The following is a 20,542-nucleotide window of genomic DNA, read 5'->3' as shown; positions in this document are numbered from 1 at the left end:
TTATTTAGACCTCACTCTTGAGAGACGTTTTTGCTGGGTATAGAATTCTAGCTGGCATTTCAGCACCTTAAAGACAGCATTCCATTGTCTTCTGGCTTCCATTGTTGCTGTTAAAACATCTTCACCTGTCAATCTAACTGCTGTTCTTTCTTTAAATAGCTTTATTGAGAAATAATTTATATACTATAAGATCCACCCATTTAAAGTGTACAATTTAATAGTTTTTAGTACAGAGTTGTGCAACTATCACCATGATCTAATTTTAGAACATTTTTTAAAAATATTTATTTTTATTTATTTGGCTGCGTCGAGTCTTAGTTGCGGCATGCGGGATCTTTGTTGCAGCATGCGGGATCTTTCGTTGCGGCGCACGGGCTCTTTGTTGCGGCACGTGGGCTCTCTAGTTTTGGCATGCAGGCTTAGTAGTTTCGGCACATGGGCTTTCTAGTTGTAGCGCACGGGCTCTAGAGCATGTGAGCTTAGTTGCCCTGTGGCATGTGGGATCTTAATTCCCCGAACAGGGGTTGAACCCACTTCCCCTGCATTGGAAAGCAGATTCTTAACCACGGGACCACCAGGGAAGTCCCTAATTTTAGAACATTTTTACCACCCCCCAAAGAAACCCTGTACCCATAGCAGACACTATCTCCTATTCTCTAACCCCCTCTGCACTAGTCTACTTTTGGTCTCTATAGATTTTCCTATTCTGGACACTTTATATAAATTTAGTCTTACAATATGTGGTTCTTTGTGATTGATTTCTTCCATTTAGCATAATGTTTTTGAGGTTCATCCATGTTGTACTGTTGTTCTCTTGAAAGTAATCTCTCTGGTTTTTTTCCCTCTGAATGCTTTTAAGATTTTTTTCTTTGTCTTTTCACATTTTCACTATGATGTGTCTGTGTGTAAAAATTTATGGAGTCTCTTGCCTCTGTGATTAATGTCAGCTTTCTATCTCACTAGTTCCCTCTTTAGCCACATCTAATCTGTGGTTTAACCCATCTGTTGAATTTTTAATTTTGTTTATTGTATTTTTCATTTTAGAAGTTCTTTTAGGTTTTCAAATCCACTTTGTTACTTGATACAGTTTCCTATACTTTGGCCATAGTTTCAAACTTGTTATATATTTATTTAAGCACATTAAACGTTTCTGTTTTATAATGTCTATCTGATAGTATTGCTGTCTGAACTCTGAGTGTCTGTGTCTGCTGGTTTTCACTCCTATTGCCTTGTTTTCTTCTTCTGAGCCTGCCGTTTTATAATGGTCACGTTCACCTGAGCCCTGAATTCACCAGCACAAATTTGTACTGGAGGCAGATACGTTCTTTCAGTGTTCTGGTCTTAGCCTTCATCCTTCAAGGGCAGAGCTGGCATTCACTTTGGACATTTTTCATTCCAGTGGGTAGACTCTGTAGTCATTCAAACCTGGGTTCAGTCCCATAGTTACACTATCTGTGTGGCCCTGGACAAAAGATTTCCCATCTCTGGGCCTCAGTTTCTCCCTCTGTACAATGGTGATCATCATTGTCCCTCCCTCATAGGGCTGTTTTTAGGATCTGTATCAGTTATTGGTTATTGATACATAGCAAATTACCCCAAAACTTAGCATCTTAAAACGATATAAACATGTAGATCTCACAGAGTTTCTATGGGTTAGGAATTCAGGAACAGTTTCTTAGGTAGTTTTTGGCTCGAGGTCTCTCAGAGGTTGCAGTTAAGATGTTGGCTGGAGCTTCAGTTATCTGAAAGCCTGACTGAGGCTGGAGGATTGATGTTCAAGAAAGCCCACTCATAGGCCTGGTTGGTGCTGGTTATTTGCAGAATGTGTAAGTTCCTTACCACATGTATGTCTCCATAGGGTACTTGAGTGTCCTAGCAACATGGCAGCTGGCTTTTCCCAGAACAGATGATCCAGAAGAATAAGGCAGAAGCCATAATATATTTTATGGCCTGTACTTAAAGTCATACTCGTTCATTTTCACAGTTTCCTATTAGTTACACTGTCAGCCCAGCTCAGGGTAGGAGGGAACTATATACAAGGGCATGGATACCAGGTGTTGCAGATCATCGAGGGCCATCTGGCTATCATGTATCAAATGAGATAGTGCATATAAAGCACTGAGAACCATGCCTGGCATGTAGTATGTGCCCGTAAACAGTAACCATCCCTCATACGTGTCCTGGCTCTGCTCTAGGCATGTAGGGTCCACACAGCAACCACTTTCATTTACAAACATTTATTGAGCAGCTCTGTGTGCCAGGCACTGTTCTTGGAGCCAGGGAGACAGTTGTAAACAGAGCATATCCTTGGACTTATGAAACTCACGCAAACAAATGATAGAGAATGTCCTGCCAGGTGGTGCTAAGTGCTGTGCAGAGCCACAAAGCCAGGTGAGGGGAGAGAGAACAAGGAGGGAAAGAGGGCTACATGTCTCTCCCCAGGATGCTGGTACAACTTAGGTGGTGGCTGAGATTTTGACCTGATAAAGCCCCCCCACATCTGTGAGCCCATCCTAGCATCACAGGCAGGTAGAATTTATGCCCTCTTTACACCCATTTGCAAACAAACCAGAGAGGCGCTAACATGAGCTCTCTGAGTCCCCAAGGAGGCAGGATTTCTCCAAACACAGAGGTTCTCCGACTCAGATGCTCAGCAGCGTCACCCAGGGTGATTGTTAAGATGCAGAACCCCAAGTGTTCTAACTCACTAGGTCTGGGCAGTGTCCAGGGATCTGGATTTTAAACAAGCACCCTAGGGGACTGACTGACCACCTCTGAGAGCCCTGTTCTTCGGGCTTCAGCGTGTAGGGGAGGGCATGCCCGCTCTGAAGAGTCTCTAGGTCCAGCCTCAAGGGAAGGGCAGGGCTTAACTACACAAAAGGAAGGGAACAGTCTGAGGCCCAGAGACACCAAGCAGTTGGCTCAGGGATCTACTACCCGCAGGTTCAGATTTAGGTACACAGTAGTCAACTCACTTGATCAAGTATACCTCGTGTAGTATATTGAAGAAAAAAAAAAAGGCCACATATTATATTCAGGTCCTCCCACTGAGAGGGAGAATTAATTTCCCCACCTCCTGGCTCTGTCTGTGGGACATGCCGATGTGACAGAAGCACAGCTTGGGCACTGGGATTTGTTCTTGTTGCTTTTTGAAACCCCAAGACCACCACGGGAAGGAGCCAGCGCTGAGTGTGTTGGAGGCTGAGACCACGTAGAGCCGAGATGACCCATCCTAGCCGAGGCTCCCTGGAGCCTGCCAATCGGCAGACGAGTGAGTGAAGCTGAGCTGTCCTGGTGAGCCACCCTTTGCCTGCAGCCGCATGAGGGACCAGCTGAGCCCAGCCCAAAGTGCTGACACAGACAGTCACGAACCACTGTGTTTGGGGGTTTGTAATGCAGCAAAGACTGATACAGCCTAGTTACTGGGGAAGAGAATTTTCCTTCCTTCTCTTGTGGCAAGTTTTTCTTAGTCACGGTAATTAACACTAACGGCCCAACAGGCAAACTGCAGATTGCAAAGACTTAACATAGGAAGCTTCATTTCTTGCTCAGTAAAATCCAGCGTGGATCTGGTGGTCCTCCTCTATCTTGTAGCTAAGGGAACGCATGGCCTCAAGTAGTTGTGAAAGGGAAAGACAGGGAATTGAGGCCCATCGGCTTTCAGTTGCTTTAGCCCAGAAGTGACCACCCCTATGTCACTTCTACACACATACCATTGGTCAGAACTAGTCCTGTGACTGTAAGGGAGGCTAGGGCATGTAGGGGAGCATGGGACTTATTGGTGACGCTTGTCTTTGCCACAAAGAACATACCAGGTATAATTAATTTCTTCATTTCTGTGGTTATCTGTTTAACATCTGTCTCCTCTGTTAGACTGAAGTCCATGAGGGCAGGGACCACGTTGCATCTGTCTTGCATGGGACCTGCTCTACCGTTGGTTGGCATTAGGAATAGTTGTTGAATTGCTAGGTGAATGAATAATCGGGCAGGCCACAGCGTGATATTTTGTGTTGAGCTCCCAATTGCATGTAAAATCCCCAATTAAATTTCTAACAGTCCCTCTCTCCCTGTAATATATAAAGTAATATATATGTATTACCTTTGATATTGTAAAACTCTTATACAGCGATCATTGAACGAATACAAAGAGAACATGAAAGTCCCCACTAATTGCAGTCGGGGGTGTGGTTATGTGCATTGTATTGCTTGGTGAGAGTGGATATGTATTTTTTTTTTGATTTGCATTTTTATGTGACAGTTTTCTTGTGGCTGCCTCGGCGTGGCCTTGGCAAGAGTTCCTGCTTCAAGGCAAAACCAGGTGAGTTGTTCTCTCTGTTGTGTGGTTTTGGATGAATCTTTTGCTCTCTCTAAACCTCATTTTTCAGGAATTCAGTGGCTGTCCAGTGGTCAGGACTCCATGCTTTCACTGCCATGGGCCTGGGTTCAATCCCTGGTCGGGGAACTAAGACCCCGCAAGCCACGTGGTGTGGCCAAAATAAATAAATAGTAAACCTCATTTTTCTTATCTGTGAAATGACAAGAGCATCTGCCTCATAGAGTTGTCGTGAGGCGTAGATGAGTCTCTCCGTGTAATGCAGATAAAGACCTGCCACTTGGCAGCCCCCGTTTTCTATAAGCTGTCCCCCCTTGCCCTTGTTCCACAGGCACCAGGGAGAACACAGCTTGTGAGGGAGCTGGGGCAGGATCTATGGGAGGGTTTGGGGGAAGGGTGAAAGTTGGGGACTGCTCCATGAGACCCTAGACAGAGCTAGGCCCTGTTCTGGGTGATGCTGGGTGCACAGAGAGGAGCCTGACTTGTCCCTGTCTATATTAGTTAGCATTTGCTGTGTAACAAAACACCCTAAAACTTAATGGCTTAAAACAATGATCATTTTATTTAGCCCATGATCCTGTGGGTCAGTTGGGGAATTCTTCTGGTCTGGGTCAGCCTGACTGAACTCTGCATTTGTAGTCAGCTGGGGGGTCAACTGGTGGCTGGAGGATCTAGGATAGCTTCCTTCACCTGTCTGCAGTTAGCAGGCTATTGGCCGAGCTACTGCAGTTCTCTTCCTCGTGCTTTCTCCCGCTACCTCCTCCTTCTCAGAATTTGATTTTGTTCATTTATCACTACCCCACCCTCCCAACCCCCCACACGTAGCATGAACCTCAGGGAGGCTGCTCCCACCTACAGCTGGAGAACTGGCATGATTAATTAACATAACTGCATTTCCCTTGCTGGTGATTGGCCAGGAGGTCACAGTGGCCCAGTTCTGGCCAAAACGTCTATTAGGAGTGCTCCTGGGAAAGACCTCCCCATCCCATGGAAAAGCTAGAGAGAGAACAACTAACTCTGACTGAGGACTTGTTATGCCAGCCACTGTTTATTCGAAGTGCTTTAGCTAAAATAACCCATTTGATTCTCCTGAGTTAGGTATTATTATCCCTCATTTTACAGATTAAGAATCTGAGGTATAGAGTGATTCAGAAACTTGCCGAGGGTCAAACAGCTAGTGAGTGTTGGAGCCAGGATTTAATTCCAGGTAACCTGACTCCAGAGTACTGAGTTCTCAAGTACTACCACGCCACCCTCCTTCTTCCTCTGGTCATGGGTCTCTCTTATGTGACACCTGGGACTGCTGTAGCCATTGTACGAGCAGTTACCTGGGACAACAGAGCAAAGAGACAGAATGAGCCTAGGGAGCCAGGTCCTTGCTAACAGCTCTGAGAGCCGAATCAACCAGCGTGAAGCCCATTCCCCGCCTGTCGACCTCTTGCTTTGTGTGAAATACGTTTTCTTCTTTTCAAAGCCACTTTAACTCACGGTTTCAGTTACATGCAGCCAAAAAGTATCCTGAGACACCAAGACATCCAGAAGGAACAGAGGGAATGAGGGAAGACCTACTGGGTCTTCTGTTCTCATGAACCACTCAAGCTGAGATTGACACACAAGGCCTCTGGCCTTTCACCCTGGGGCTGGTTTGGAGGCAGACAAAACTCATGAGAGATGGGGAGGAGAAGATGGATGAAATAACCAGGAGAAATGACAGTACTTCATAATTCCTTTATTAGGCACAAGATAAAAACATATACTCATGGCATCCAAATCCCACAGTGTTGACATAGGGTCCTGGACCCCAAGTGTCCCCAGAACAGAGCTTGGGACTTTTCAGGAGGCCAGGGGACAGAACCTGCCTGATCCCGGCCCCCAACTCTGGTGCTCAGGTCAGGGGCCACTGAGGTGGACAGGCCTGGCCCTTCACTCCAAACTACTCTTTGAGTTAGATGAAGACCAGCCTCACCATTTGCACTCTTGATCTTCCAGCCCAAATCCTTGGCTCAGGCCTGGATGGAGAAGCCCTTGACCAAGAGGACAGAGCTGCTGGGAGCACAATTCCCAGCATGGTCTGGGCTCTAGAGTCCTGAGTTACAGGGGAGCGGCCTGGAGCCTTTGGCACAGGGATGCTTCCCTTTCTCTGAAAAGGTGCAAGATACAAAGGCAGCTGGGTTGTTTGTGAAAGGGACTGTCCCATGTCAGAGGTACCTGGGCATCAGCATGAGTGGATGCCGATACCTGCACTGTGGGTGCTCAGTGTAGACACTGCCCAGTGGGCATGGAAAGTGTTGTCAACTCTGTGAGCAGGAGTTTTGTCTCTGTCGTTCACTGCTGTGTTCCCAGCACTGGGAGCGGCGCTTGGCACAGTGAGCTCCCGAGGACTCGGTGAGGCACGAGCTCATGTGCACAGGTGTGTGCGTCCAGCACGCTCCACACACACCTCCTCCTCTCTCCCTCCCAGAAGGCACTTAAGGTTCGGCTCAGTTCAAAGAGGCAGGAGAGAGCTTAGAGATACCCCAGCCTCAACTGGCAGTCTGGGGCTGAGAGTCCAGTAGGGTCGCGTTAGCCGTAGAGACACACATCTCTCTCTCCCTCCTCCTCCGCCTCCTCCAGCCCCAGCCCTTCTGGGACCACCTGGTCAGCCTCGCAGAGGCTGGATCGCGAGGGGGGTGTAGGGATCACATTCTCCCGCAGCCAAGGGTGCAGCAGGATGCCTGAGGCCGTGAGCCGCTCAGCTGGCTCCCTTCGGAGGAGGCAGCAGACCAGGCAGCGGGCCGGGGCCGAGAGGCCCTCGGGCAGGGCGAAGGCCCCACGGCGGATCTTGCCGAAGAGCAGAGCAGGCTCTGAGTCCTGGAAGGGGTAGTGGCCAGCCAGCATGGTGAAGAGGGCCACGCCCAGGCTCCAGACGTCTGCCGCCTTGCCGGAGTAGGATGGCTGGGAACTGAGGATCTCGGGGCCCACATAGGCTGGGCACGCGTGCTTGTCCCACAAGGAGTCGTCAGGCCCAGTCAGCACACAGGCATCCTCCAGGTTCTCCAGCACCAGCTTTGTCCTGTGCAGGGGGAGAGACAGGGGGTCAGATAGTGGGACCTCCACGCCACCACCCCACATTGTCACACTTAATGGCATCCATTTCCCAAGTGCCTGCTGGCATTTGCCAGACATGAGCCAGTCCTGTGAGGCTGGATGATTGATTAATCCCGTATTACAGATGAGGAAGTCTAGGCTCAGAGAGATTAAGTCATGTCTTAAGGTCACAGAGCAATTAAATTTGAACTAGGACTCTGAGAGGAACACATTTCCCAACTGTCTGTGGGGCGGGGGCCCGGTGTGGGGAGGTGCGTACTCAGGTGGCTGAGGGCATTAAGCCTCTGTTAAGCCAGATGCAAACTTAGGGTCTAGGCAGGTAACAAAATTAGAAGTAGGAAGTGGGGACTGTGCCAACTATCTCAGCACAAACCCTGCCTAAAAAGGGCACCACTAACATTACAGTCAGTATTTGGAGTGTCCACCGCGAACCTGACCCTGGGCTGAGCTTCTACCTGGTGTATGTCATTTCACCCTCATACAACCGACGAGGAAGAGGCCATTTTGCAGCCATGGGAAGCAGGGCTGGGATTGAATCCTGGCTCTCTCCAGCCCAGAGCCAGCGCTATGAGCTGCTTATGTAGTTCCCAGGTGGCTCCATGGTCCCCTTTTCCACAAGAGAAGTCAGAGATCATATTTTAATGAAAAAAATCCCAGCTTTTAAAAAGTTAGCAACCAATTTTATTTATTTTTTTAATTAATTAATTTTGGCTGCACTGGGTCTTTATTGTGGTGCACGGGCTCTCTAGTTGTGGTGCAGGCTCAGTAGTTGCGGCACGCGGGCTTAGTTGAGGTATGTCGGATCTTAGTTCCCTGACCAGGGATCGAACGGGGGGCCCCTGCATTGGGAGCGTGGATAACCAATGGACCACTAGGAAAGTCCCTTTTTTTAAAATTTTTTGGCCATGCCGCATGGCCTGTGGGATCCCAGTTCCCTGACCAGGGATCAAACTTGGGGCCCCCGCAGTGGAAGCCTAGAGTCCCAACCACTGGACCACCAGCGGATTCCCGCAACCAATTTTAATTAAAAACACAAATGAACAGGAATGTGGGGCAAAAAAAAAAAGGGTGTGTAGACCACCATTTGCAACTTCTGCTTTAAATAACTCCCACGGGGCTTCCCTGGTGGCACCGTGGTTAAGAATCCGCCTGCCACTGCAGGGGACATGGGTTCGAGCCCTGGTCTGGGACGATCCCACATGCTGAAGAGCAACTAAGCCCGTGTGCCATAACTACTGAGCCTGCGTGCCACAACTTACTGAAGCCCACGTGCCTAGAGCCTGTGCTTGGCAACAAGAGAAGCCACCACAATGAGGAGCCCGTGCACCGCAACAAATAGTAGCCCCCGCTAGCCACAACTAGAGAAAGCCCGTGTGCAGCAATGAAGACCCAACGCAGCCATAAATAAATAAATTAATTAATTATAAATAAATAAATAACTCCCACCGAGCACTCTAGACTACTTTAATAGGAAGCATACTATTACCACTGCTTTAATCTTGTTCCCATGCCACCACTTCCTGGGTGCCTGTCTGAAAATGCTGACTAGTCCTGTGAATCACTGCACAGGGGGTGGGCTGAGGTGTTAGCATTATTGGCCCATTTTTCAGATAAAGAAGTCAAGGTTCGGGGCTTCCCTGGTGGCGCAGTGATTGAGAGTCCGCCTGCCAATGCAGGGTACACGGGTTCGTGCCCCAGTCCGAGAAGATCCCACGTGCCGCGGAGCGGCTGGGCCTGTGAGCCACGGCCGCTGAGCCTGCGCGTCCGGAGCCTGTGCTCCGCAACGGGAGAGGCCACAACAGTGAGAGGCCCGCGTACCGCAAAAAAAAAAAAAAAAAAAAAGAAGTCAAGCTTCAGTCAGGTGAAGCCATTGCCCAAGGACAAATTGCAAGTTAAAAAGTAGAACCAGAATTTGAACCCAGGTTTGTTTGATTCCACCATCCCTCTTCTGATGGTGCTTCTCAAACTATTGCCTTGAAAAGGGAAGAAAGTACTTTTCTCACTTCTGGGTGGTCTGGGGGTGTTGTACTCACCCTAAGCTCAAAATTATTTGAAGCTGTGTATTAGCTTAAAAATCATTATAAAATTTACATTCTACTTCTTACTAAAAGCATGTTCATTTTAGTATACAATGTAAAAGGAATTAGAAAACCACCCTTAGGCAAACATCCTAGGAATAGCTGCTACAGGCAGAATGGATGATGGCTGAAATTAGTGGGTGAAAGTTTAAGGAGAAACAGGATATTTATATGCAGAGCCCGAAAGAACCTCATAGTACAGATTAATTACAAGGTATTGCCCAAGGTATTTATTATTTTTTTTTTAATTTTAATTTTTTTTTGGCGGTACGTGGGCCTCTCACTGTTGTGACCTCTCCCGTTGTGGAGCACAGGCTCCGGACGCGCAGGCTCAGCGGGCCTAGCCGCTCCGCGGCATGTGGGATCTTCTCGGACTGGGGCACGAACCAGTGTCCCCTGCATTGGCAGGCGGACTCTCAACCACTGCGCCACCAGGGAAGCCCCCAAGGTATTTATTAATTATAAATGGTAAATTAGGAAACTTCCAGTGGAGAAACTTGGTAGGAGCCACCTTAACCAAAGATTGAGGTTAACATCACAGCAATCCGTATCAGCAGCCCATATCTCCTGATAGGATGGGCTGAGAAGACCCTATGGCTTCTGTGGTATTCTTGCCAAAAATGCATAACCTCAATCTAACTGTGACCAGAACATCAGTCAAGGCCTTATCCGTGGCCACGCTCACCTCTCCGGGTCAGTAAAGATGAAGCGCTGCAGCTTGAGGTCGCGCAGGACCAGCCCGTGCTGGTGGCAGTGTGCCAGGATGGTGGCCATCTGGCGGAAGAGAGCTGCGGCCTCGGGCTCCAGGAGGCGCCGCCGGCGACGCACCAGGCTGTGCATGTCCCCATGCGGCCGTGGGAAGAAGGCGTAGAGGTGCCGCGTGCCTGTCAGGACCTCCACCGGCCGGGCCACATGGCAGTGGTGGGGCAGCCGCAAGTATGGCTCCAGCACCGCCAGGGCCTCACAGGCCGGGTACACCTGTGGGAGCATGGTGTGAACACGGGTGGGGACCCCGTGGGGCCCAGGTCGGCCTTGCAGCCAGTCACAGCCAACTACTGTGTGCTGGGCCTCGTGCCCCAGCACTTCAGCAGCAGGTCACTCAATCCTGACCAAGCGGAGGGCCACACGGCCAGCAAGGGACAGAGCTGCGACTGAATCCCTGTTCTCCATCATCTGGGCTCTTAGCTGCGAGCTCATATGGCCTTAAACCTCAGATAATTTAAAATAACAGGTAACCTGAACAAAAATAACCCCCCCAAACAGAGGGCGTCCAAAAGAGGAGATCATGCAGAAGTAACTCATCCTTCCCTTCATCATCAATATGGCTACCATTCTCTAGGATTCACTGCCCACCCACCCTTTCCTTTATTCCACAAGCAGGCATTGAATGCCTACCTGTACCAGCCACTGGGGCGCTAACTTGACTGACAGCCATGGTCCCCGCCCTCCTGGTGCCCATAGTCCAATACATGAGACAGTAAACAGGCCAAAAAAACTAAATGCTTACAAATTCTGATAAGAATTGCAAAGGAATGCTGGAATAAAGAGCATTCTGGCAGGAGGCACCTATTTTAGAAAGTGTAGTCTGGAAGGGACTCTGAGGAAGTGACCTGAATGACTGAGGTGCCCAGGGGATAAGCTTTCTAGGTGGGAGGCACAGGAAGTGCAAAGGCCCTGAGGCAGGAAAGAACCTGAGCTGCTCTAGAAACCCAGCCAAAGATCAGTATGGCTAGAATGGGGTGGGGGAGGAAGGTGGGGCCCGTGGTGAGAGGGGGGAGGTTGTGGGGAAAGATGCTAGGGGCTTTATGGACATTAGATGGAAACCTTGCCATATTCCTGAAAGGATGTTCAGAGGAAGGAGACTTGGAAGCCACACAGCTAATCAGTGGTAGAGCAGTCTACTCACTTTGGTCTATCTGCCTTTAAACCCTTTGCTTGTTATTTTGTCTGTGACACACAGAAAGTAAAAATAAATAAATAAAGCATATACATATTTAATCCATGAAAAAATGTAAGTAGATGTGTTAAAACGAAACAGTTGGGGTGGCTTGGAGGCAATGATCCAAATACGGAGACTTTTTTAAAAGTCAGGGCAAGCGCATCCCTGCCTCTGAGCATTTGCACTTGCTTTTCCTGCCACCTGAATGTTCTCCTCTAGATACCCACAGGGCTGGCTCCCCCTGTGCAAGTCACTGCTCAAAGTCACCTCCTCAAAGAGGTCTTTCTGGACTTCCCAGCTAAGATCACCTTCACCCCCTCCCCTCCCCACTCCCTTCTCTCCCATCTCCTAGTTTTCCTCCATAGCAGTTAAGATCACCTGATGTATATTTTACTCATTCACCCCCAGCGCGAACTGTGGGGGCAGAGCTTGGTCTACTTTTGAGCCACAGCATGGTACACGGTGCATGGTGCACGGCACGTACAAGTGCTCACTGAGAGTTTGCTGAATTAATGAATAAGGCAATAATCTAGGAAGACAGGATGTAGATCTTTCTACACACCGACCAGAAAAGCCTAGGCAATGTGCAAACGGCAGGTCGGCCCCCACAGCTCACGCTGGACATAGGAACAGGCACATCCCAGAAGATTTCTTTACATGTTCCTAAATGTCCAGGGCCATGTGAAAGCATGGTGCTTCTGGCTCCAGCTTGCCATGGTCGTTCCTCTCAGCATGGACCTCCCTCCCCAGGGGAACAGAAAAAAACCTGTGGTGCTGCAGGAAGGGGACCCAGAGTTCAGGGGTTCCTTAGAGCACCTGGGGTAGCCCTGGGGACCAGCATCAGGCAGCCCAGAGCCCAGTGTGATGTCCAGATCTGGCCCTGCCCGCTGCACCCCCATCAACAGGAGCTGGAGCCACCGTTGCTGCTCCTCCCAGTTGGATGGAGGCTTCAGTCCCTCTGCCTCTCTGTGCCTTCCCAAGGGGACCCAGCCCCCTTCTACCCCTCCCTGTGTACCTGGGTCTCCCTATCCTCCTTACCCCTGCCCACCAGAGCAAACCTGCCCTGCTTGTATCTGAACCACCTGTCCTAGCATGAGGCCCACGGCTCTGGGCTTAACCTGCTTGGGCCCAATCTCAGCTCTGACACCTCTTGGCTTTGTGAGGTGGCAAGTAACCACAGCTTTCTGAACCTGAGCCTGTCCTCTATCTATAGAATGGGCCCAATAATAGTAACTGCCTCATAGACTATGTGAAGATTAGAGGAGTGATGCAGACTAGACAATCAACATAGTACCTGGTGCACAGTAAATACCTACGATTATGCTTTCTCATCTCTGTCCTTGTGAGCTGAGACCTGGCAGTGTCCTGTATGGGTCACTTGGCCCTGCCTGTTGCCTGAATTCTGCCAAGAACTCTGATTTCTGTCAGGAACCCTGGACTGTGCCCTAGGATCCAGGCTTGATGCCATGTGGCTTCATGCATGGCCCTTCTCCTCTTGACCTCAGTCTTTCCATCTGTAAAATGGCCACTGGTAGGCCCAATGACCTCCAGGTTCCCAGGAGTTCTGATGTCTACCATATCTCATCTTACTCTGTGCAAATACTTTAAATGGCTCCCCACAGCCTAGTGGGGGCTTCTTCCTAATGCTTTCACAACCAGTGGCTGCGAGCTCTCATCTGCTGGCCCTGTCTGCACCCCCTCTCCACTCCGGCCACAATGAAGTCCTTTTAATTCTCTGAAGTGCCTTGCCCTCAATCCTGTAGGCCTCTGTTTCCCCTGCCTGGAACTCCCTTCTCCCACTTTTCCCTGGCTGACTCCTACTCAGCCTTTTCTGACTCTGCCTTTGAATACACTAGAGGCTTCTCTGTGCTCTCATGGCCCCTAAGCTCCACCCCAGCAACATTTATCATACTATGGGGCCTAAGCTGTGAATTCCCCCAGGGCTGGGACCATCTGGTTTACCTCTCGGTTTCAGCCCAGCCTGGAGCTTGACAGAGAGCTGGGGATTCACTGGTTGCTTCCCCAACAAAAACAGAACTAAATTAATATAAGGGTCCCTCAGCCCTGGCAATCCTTTCCCAGCCCCCTGTGATGCTTGGGGACAGTGGTCCCTGGGGCATGTACCTTGCAGATGTACTCCGTGCCTGTGGGGCAGTGCAGGGTGCGGTAGGTCCGGCTGCCCTCCTCAGGCTCCAGGAGAACATAGGGTCCAAGCCTGGAGGCAGTGGTCACAGCAGGGGTGTGAACTGGAGCAGGGGGTGGGCTCAGGGGCAGTTGGCAGGAGGGCAGCCCGGGCTGGGGCCCACATCGAGCATGTTTCTGGGTGGGACACTCAGTGTCTAGGTCATCATCCAACTCCAACCGCTTCTTCCTGGAGGGGGCACCCTCAGGAACAGCCAGAGAGGTGGCTTGCATCTAGAAAGAAGGGGAGAAAAGCACTAAATAAGGCTGCTCGGTGTCCCCTCTTTTCGTCTGCTGGTGGGAGGATACACTGGCACAGCCTTTATGAAGGGTGACTTGGCGGTATGCATTAAATGGACAAATGCGTATACCCTTGACTGGGTGTCCCACTTCTGGGAATTTATCCTCCAATTTAAATGCCTACCAAAAAATTAAATATGTGAAAGGCTGCTAATCAGAGCCTTGTGCCTAACAGCAAAAAGCAGGAAATTCCCCCAGATGTCCAGCAGTAGAAGACTGGTTAAAACATCACAGTACAGCCACACAGTGGAATACTATACAGCTCTGAAAAAGACCAGGAACTCTCTACATACTGATGGAATGATGCAAGTACAAGGTTATCCCTACAGCCCATGTGATAGAAACAATTAAATGCCCACCATTAGGAGACTGGTTAAGTACATTATATTTCTCTATATGTGGAACAGTTGTAGCCATACAAAAGACTGAGGAAATTCTTTATGTGCTAATTGGAAGGATCTCTAGAGTGAAATGTTAAGTGAAAAAAAAGCACAGTGGAGAGGTAGATTTGATGGTTGGTGAGAGGGAGGAAGAGAGACTTTGCACTGTATCTGTTGAGTGCTGTAGTATAGGCAGCTATTACCTCTGAAAGGTAGGGAGGGATGCAAGGAGGGGGAGGGGGAGTAGGGATGATGAAGGATGATGAATCAATGAAGTGTATACTGAATTTACATATGAATGGATGTTCTGGAATGAATATACTTATTGTCAAGTGAACAAAGCTAGCTGCTGAACAGTGTACCCAAGATGATCTCATTTATGTAGAAAAACCCACCAGCATGTAATATGATGTATCTGCATATTTGTATATATAGGTGTGTAAATGCACAGGAAAAGGTCTGGAAGGACCCAGACTAAATTGGCCACAGTAGCTTCTGGCCTCCTGAGAGACTCCAGAAGAGGAAGGGATTTGGTAGGGAGGCAAGGGAATTTTCAATTTCAGTAATTTAAAATAAAGATTCCACATTCACTTAGTGCTTGAGTATTTCAAAACAGATGAGGTGTATTTCTTTTTTAAAATGTGAACTTTGTTTACATGCAGAGTTAGTCCACCAGCCAGCTCAGTTTTACCATCAGGTGAGAATGAGGCAGGGAGGGGAGGTCTCTCAAAGCCCCAAGATTCATTCATTCAACTTCAGAGGAAGCACCCCGCACCCCCACCCCGGGTACAGCTGTGTCACTGTGTGTGTGGTGGGTGGAGGAGAGGGCAAAGGCATGTCAGGGAGGAAAGGTTCTCTCCAGGACCCGTCTGCCCACCCATCCAGGCTCCAGATGAGGAACAAGGAGGCCCAGGTATGAGGTGTGAGAGGGAGATAGACTTCAGCCACGTGAAGACCTTCCCAACAGTCCTAGGCAGGATTAGGGGGAAACATCACTCAGTCAGTTCTCTGACTGAAGCCCATCTCTCCAATCATGCCAAATGCATGGGCTCCCAAATGCATGGGCTGCCTTGGGAGGGAGGGAGCCCCCATCTCGAATGAAAGACCATAATCCCATCTTGGTAAGAATGCATTAGGGGGTGACTGTAATCAGATATTCCCTGGATGTCATCCTGGCTCAGACCCTTCCTGGCTCGAGAGCCCTAGGCAAGCTCTTCAAAATTCCTGAGCCTCCATTCCCTCATCTGTAAAGTGGATGCAAACCCCATAAGATTTTTGTAATGATGAAATGAAAATACAAATAAATTAACATGGCCCTGTTGCAGGGTAGGTGTCAGGAAATGGTCACTACTGTTGGTTTGTTATTATTATTATCATTATTACTCAAAGCTGAAGATGCTGAAGTGCTACCCTTGGGAGTCTCAGAAACTTCTGCAGGGATGAGGTTAGGATGACACTCCTTACTGCACTGGCTGTTCAGAGAGTAAAGCAAGATGATCCCTGTCTGTGTAGATGCTTTGCGCCCTGCAAAGCCTGAGACTCCCTGGAGTGGCTCTCCCGTGGCCACATCGGCACCCCAGGCTGCTTTTGCCCTATCCAGGGCTCAGAGCCTGGTAGGGCCTGGGATGAGCTCCATTGGACAGATGGGGTAACTGAGTCTATAGGTGAACAAGGGAATTTGCATGCCACAGGGCAAGATTAAAATCTCTGCAGTAGGATGGAGGCAGCCCCTAATTTCTACCTCTTGCTGTTCCCTGACACTCCCAGGGGAATAAGGGCGGGTCATACCAAACACACACACACAACCCAGGGCAGACGGGTGTACACACGCCCCCCCAAAACACACTCTGTCCAAGCCAGCCAGCCAAGGCAGAGAGGGGCACCCACATTATTAAGAGACACACACCTCGCCCTCCACCGGCAAGCTTGCACGCACACGCACACAGAGCTCTCCGAACTATCATACTCACGACTGCACGACGGATACCAACAAGGCCACACGCTCAGTCTGACCCCCCGCCCACCCCGCCCCCACAGCGAAGGCAGTGGGCGGCCTCGCCCCGTCCTCGGCAGCCGGGATCGGAAGCCGTGGGAGAGGAAGCGGCGGAGGGGCGGGGGTCCCGGAGCAGAAGGTTCAGCGGAAACCGAGGGCCGGCGAGGGGCCTGGGAGGGGCGGGCAAAGGCAAGGAGGCTGGGCCCCTGGGCTGAGATAAGAGGCCTCGCCCCCACACCCCAGAATCAACAGGTACAACACACACAGTCGGCAACAACAGAATACGCGCGCATCCTACACCTCGCAAACCGGTAGCCGTCAGGCCCGTCACACCCGTGGCCCATGCCCTCACGCCGCGTCCTGGCTGCCCTTGACCCTGCGCCGCCCCCCCCCCGCCCACCACGGGCACCGCCGTCCCCGCACGGCCCGCACCTGCCGCCCGGTGCTCAGCCCTCCGCATAGCTCGCAAGGTCCCCGGAGACACAGCCCCACCCGGACCCCACTGGCCTACGCGGACCCCAGCAGATCCGCAAGGACACATTCCACAGGTAGACAGGCTCCCCCCGGCCCCCAGTGACCCCCACAGACCTCCCCGCACCCAGCCACACAACTCCCCTGCCCGCCCCACACTCACACAAATGCGGACACTACACACCCTCCGCCCCCGGGACATGCTGCCACGCCCCGTGGGCACGCATCCTCCCGCCAGCCTGATCGGTCACGCTCGGCGACCCCACGCCCTGTGGGGCCGCGTCACCTGGGCCCGGCGGGAACACTCAGCCCAGGTCGCTCCCCGGACCGTGGGTTTCCTTAAAAGTTGTGTGTGTGTGTGTGTGTGTGTGTGTGTGTGTGTGTGTGTGTACGTGTGACACGAGACAACCCCAGCCGCCCCGAGGCTCCCGGCCGCCCCTCAGCCCCTCCGGCCGCAGCCTCCCGCCCCCGCCGGGTACCCTGCCCTCGCGCGCGACGGAGTCCTGGTGCCGGCCAAGCTCAGAGTCCCCAGGCACCCCCGGGTGGCCCGCGCTGCTCCGTCGTGGCTGAGCTCGGCTCCGGGTCGGGCTCTGGCTTCGGTCCCCAGCAGCCGGACGCGTGCGGAGCCGCCGCCGCTTCCGCCGCGAATGTCTCGGGGACGCCGAGCGCCGGGCTACGGCTCCGACCCGGGTGATGTAAACCTGAGCTAATCAAGCCACTGCCTGATGCCCTCAGGCCCGGGATTGCACCATCCCCTGAGCCCCGCCCCCCGGGGTCACCTCCGCGGGCGCCCCGCCCCACCCCTTCCGTGCGGTCCACTTGCGGTCCCGGAACCCCTCCCGGCCCTCTAGGGGTGTCTTGTTTCCACCCCCGCCCCCTGCCTACCCCTCCCGCCCCGTACTCGAAGATTCAAAGCGATGCCGGTGGCTGGCTATCCCTATCACCTTGGAAAAAGCATTTTGCTTTTCTGAGTCTCAGTTTTCCCATCTGTGAAATAGAAGAACATCCTTCTTTCTCAGGATGGGGCGGAGGAGAAAAAGAGCAAACCGTGACAGTTTTCTGGGTGCCCCCCCCCCCCCCCGCGGTAATAAAGCACTTGCCCACCATTGCTTTACTAAGCGTTTAGGAGAACCCTGGGCAGGCAGGAAGCTCCATTCTCCCGCATTCTGCCAAGGGGCAGCCTGAGGCCCAGCTATGGGAAAGCAACCCAGGAGCTTTGCAAAGACCACAGACTTAGGAGCTGACTCTGGGCTCAACAGAACCACTGTGGTGCCCTGGGGAGGCCTGGGCTCTGGTGGGCTTCACAGCACTCATTTAATAGAGGCAGTGCAGCCTGGTAGTTAAGAGCAAGTCCCCTGGAACCGGCCTGCCTAAGTGTGCCCAGACCCACTGTGCTACCTCAGGAAATGGATTAAATAAGTTAACAAATGTTAAATGCTTAGAATGCGTGGCACATGGTAGATGCTCAGTAAACAGAGTGGAGACAGTGGAGGCTCAGAGAGGGACGGCACCCGTAACAGGACTTGCACCCCAGGTGTGGGAAGCCCAGGTGCCACTCACTGTTTGGTGAAGCATCCCTCTGCAGCCCCGGGGGTCCAATCCCTTTAAGGCCTTGATGTCTGAATTCGCCAGTGTCGAAAAATAACTCCTCCAGGCAGAGGTTGATGGGAGGCAGGTGGAATCACCTTTGTTTCCTTGGTTGCAGAACTCCAGGGACCAGCTCACCTGTGTCTCAGAGCCTTCAGGGCACACCAAGGGGTTCTGGGATCTCATTTAACCCTGGAGACTCCCATGCCTGGGAGGGATGAATGAACTCATTTTCTACACCAGGACCTAGACTCAGCTGGACCCTCCCACAGCTGTAGGGGGCGAGGAAAGGCTGGGATGTTGTTTTCCCAGCACCTCTCTGAAGCCAGACTGTGGCTGCGTTTGCTTATACATTCCTAACTTTGTTTCATGCTGTGTCAGACCCTGTTCTAAGTGCTGGGAACTCAGCAGTAACAAGACTGACTCATCCCTGCCCTCACGGATCTTATAAATCAGTGGGGAGACAGACCATTCTCAGGAAAATAAAATCAATAAACCAAGATCATTTAAAATAGGTCATGTGTCATGTATTTTCTTGAATAACATAAATTTATTCTCTATCAGATATGACTGAGGGCTGGCTATTTTCAGTAGGGCTCATCAGGAAGTTGATGTTTAAACTAAGATCTTAAGGAAGAGAAGGGGTGAGGAGTGCAAAGATGTGAGAGGAGACGGAGGAAAGAGTAAGTGCAAAGGCCCTGGGGCACTTAAGGAACTGTGAAAAGGGCAATGTCACTTCTATTCTATAGATGAGTCAAGGTGAGGGGCTTACCCACGACCACCCAGCTTAGTATATGAAGCAGATTTGAGATTTGAAACTGGGGCAGCCGACTCCAGTGCCCACAATGTCCAGGGACATTTCACAATCTTTGCAACCCAGAAGCCTCCTCCAAGACTTGTGGGTATGGTCACTGGAACTGTACCTTGGGCATGGACCCCAGGTTTGGGGACCTTATCACTGTTAGGGGTATCAAATCCCAATTCTCTAGACCAGCACTTTTCAATAGAACATAACAAAACCAAATATGTAGTTTCAGATTTTCTAGTTATGCATTAAAGAAGCATAAAAGGAAACAGGTGAAATTAATTTTAATAATATAGTTTATTTAATCCAATATATATAGCATATTATAATTTCAACAGATAGTAAAAATTGTTAATGAGATAACCTAAATGTTTTTCATACTAATATCTTCAAAATCTGGCATATATTTTATGCTTAGTTTGGACACAAATCAGCATGGAAGCGAAATTGTCAGTGGTTAAAGTAAAATTGTCAGTGGGTAAAGAATGTTAAAGTATCAAAACAATTAAGGTTTGTTTAATGGAGAAAATGTTTTACCTGTTTTAAAATTAAAATTAAAAAAAATGAAAAATTCAGTTCCTCAGTCACCCTAGACACACTTTTAAATGGTCAATAGCTACCTGCGGCAAATGGCTACCATACGGAGTAGCACCACCCTAGACCAAGAATCTCCGGCACAGGGTCCAGCAAGTATAGCAAAGAAGTGAAGAGCCTGTTGGGTCTACAACAAAGCTGCCAAATAGCCTTGAGCCTCAGCTTCTGCATCTATAAAATGGGATTAATTATACCTTCCTTGCATTGTAGTCTTCAGGATTAAATGATTAAATGTACTGAAACATCCTTATGTCATAGTCAAACCACATTTCCTGGGTTCAAATCTTACCACTGCCGAGTAGGGAGATTTTGGGTAATTTACTTAAGCTCTCTGTGCCTCAGTTTCCTCATCTGTAAAATGGAGATTTTAATAGTATCTACTTCATTGGTTTGTCATGAGGATTAAATGACAATGTTTGTGAAGTGCCTGGAATATAAATGCTATATAATGGGACTTCCGTGATGGTGCAGTGGTTAAGAATACGCCTGCCAATGCAGGGGACACGGGTTCAAGCCCTGGTCCAGGAAGATCCCGCATGCCGCAGAGCAGCTAAGTCCATGCGCCACAACTACTGAACCTGTGCTCTAGAGCCCGCGAGCCACAACTACTGAAGCCCGCGCACCTAGAGCCCGTGCTCCGCAACAAGAGAAGCCACTGCAATGAGAAGCACATGCACTGCAACGAAGACCCAACGCAGCCAAAAATGAATACATTTATTCTTTTAAAAAAACAAATAAAATAAATGCTATATAAGCATTTGTTTAAAAGTGAGAAAATAAAAGGAGACCAACAC

The 20,542-nt window shown here is 50.2% G+C and overlaps 2 protein-coding genes across 2 annotated transcripts in view; both read right to left on the bottom strand.

Moving 5' to 3' along the window:
- The window catches only part of BCL2L1 (BCL2 like 1), an 871,182-nt gene that overhangs the window by 298,435 nt on the left and 552,205 nt on the right, over positions 1 to 20,542 (bottom strand). The window lies entirely within an intron of this gene.
- On the bottom strand, positions 6,051 to 16,670 carry TRIB3 (tribbles pseudokinase 3). The gene is made up of 3 exons (XM_033433426.2): positions 13,562 to 16,670; positions 10,184 to 10,476; positions 6,051 to 7,385 (listed from the first exon to the last, which is right to left on the bottom strand). Exons 1-3 carry the CDS (start codon positions 13,850 to 13,852, stop codon positions 6,896 to 6,898), a joined length of 1,074 nt encoding a protein of 357 aa, XP_033289317.1. The 5' UTR covers positions 13,853 to 16,670; the 3' UTR covers positions 6,051 to 6,895.

Source organism: Orcinus orca, chromosome 16 (genome assembly GCF_937001465.1).
Source record: "Orcinus orca chromosome 16, mOrcOrc1.1, whole genome shotgun sequence".
NCBI lineage: Eukaryota > Metazoa > Chordata > Mammalia > Artiodactyla > Delphinidae > Orcinus > Orcinus orca.
The sequence above is the reverse complement of the archived record's forward strand: the minus strand, read 5'-3'. Positions and strand labels throughout refer to the sequence as shown.

Bases quoted from the DNA above. Each gene is read 5' to 3' on its own strand.
- TRIB3 (XM_033433426.2), bottom strand. From the start codon at position 13,852: ATGCAAGCCACCTCTCTGGCTGTTCCTGAGGGTGCCCCCTCCAGGAAG. The intron at 10,477-13,561 runs GTACATGCCCCA...ATGCTCCCACAG, and splicing joins GCACGGAGTACATCTGCAAG to GTGTACCCGGCCTGTGAGGC. The intron at 7,386-10,183 runs GTGAGCGTGGCC...CCCCCTGCACAG, and splicing joins ATCTTTACTGACCCGGAGAG to GACAAAGCTGGTGCTGGAGA.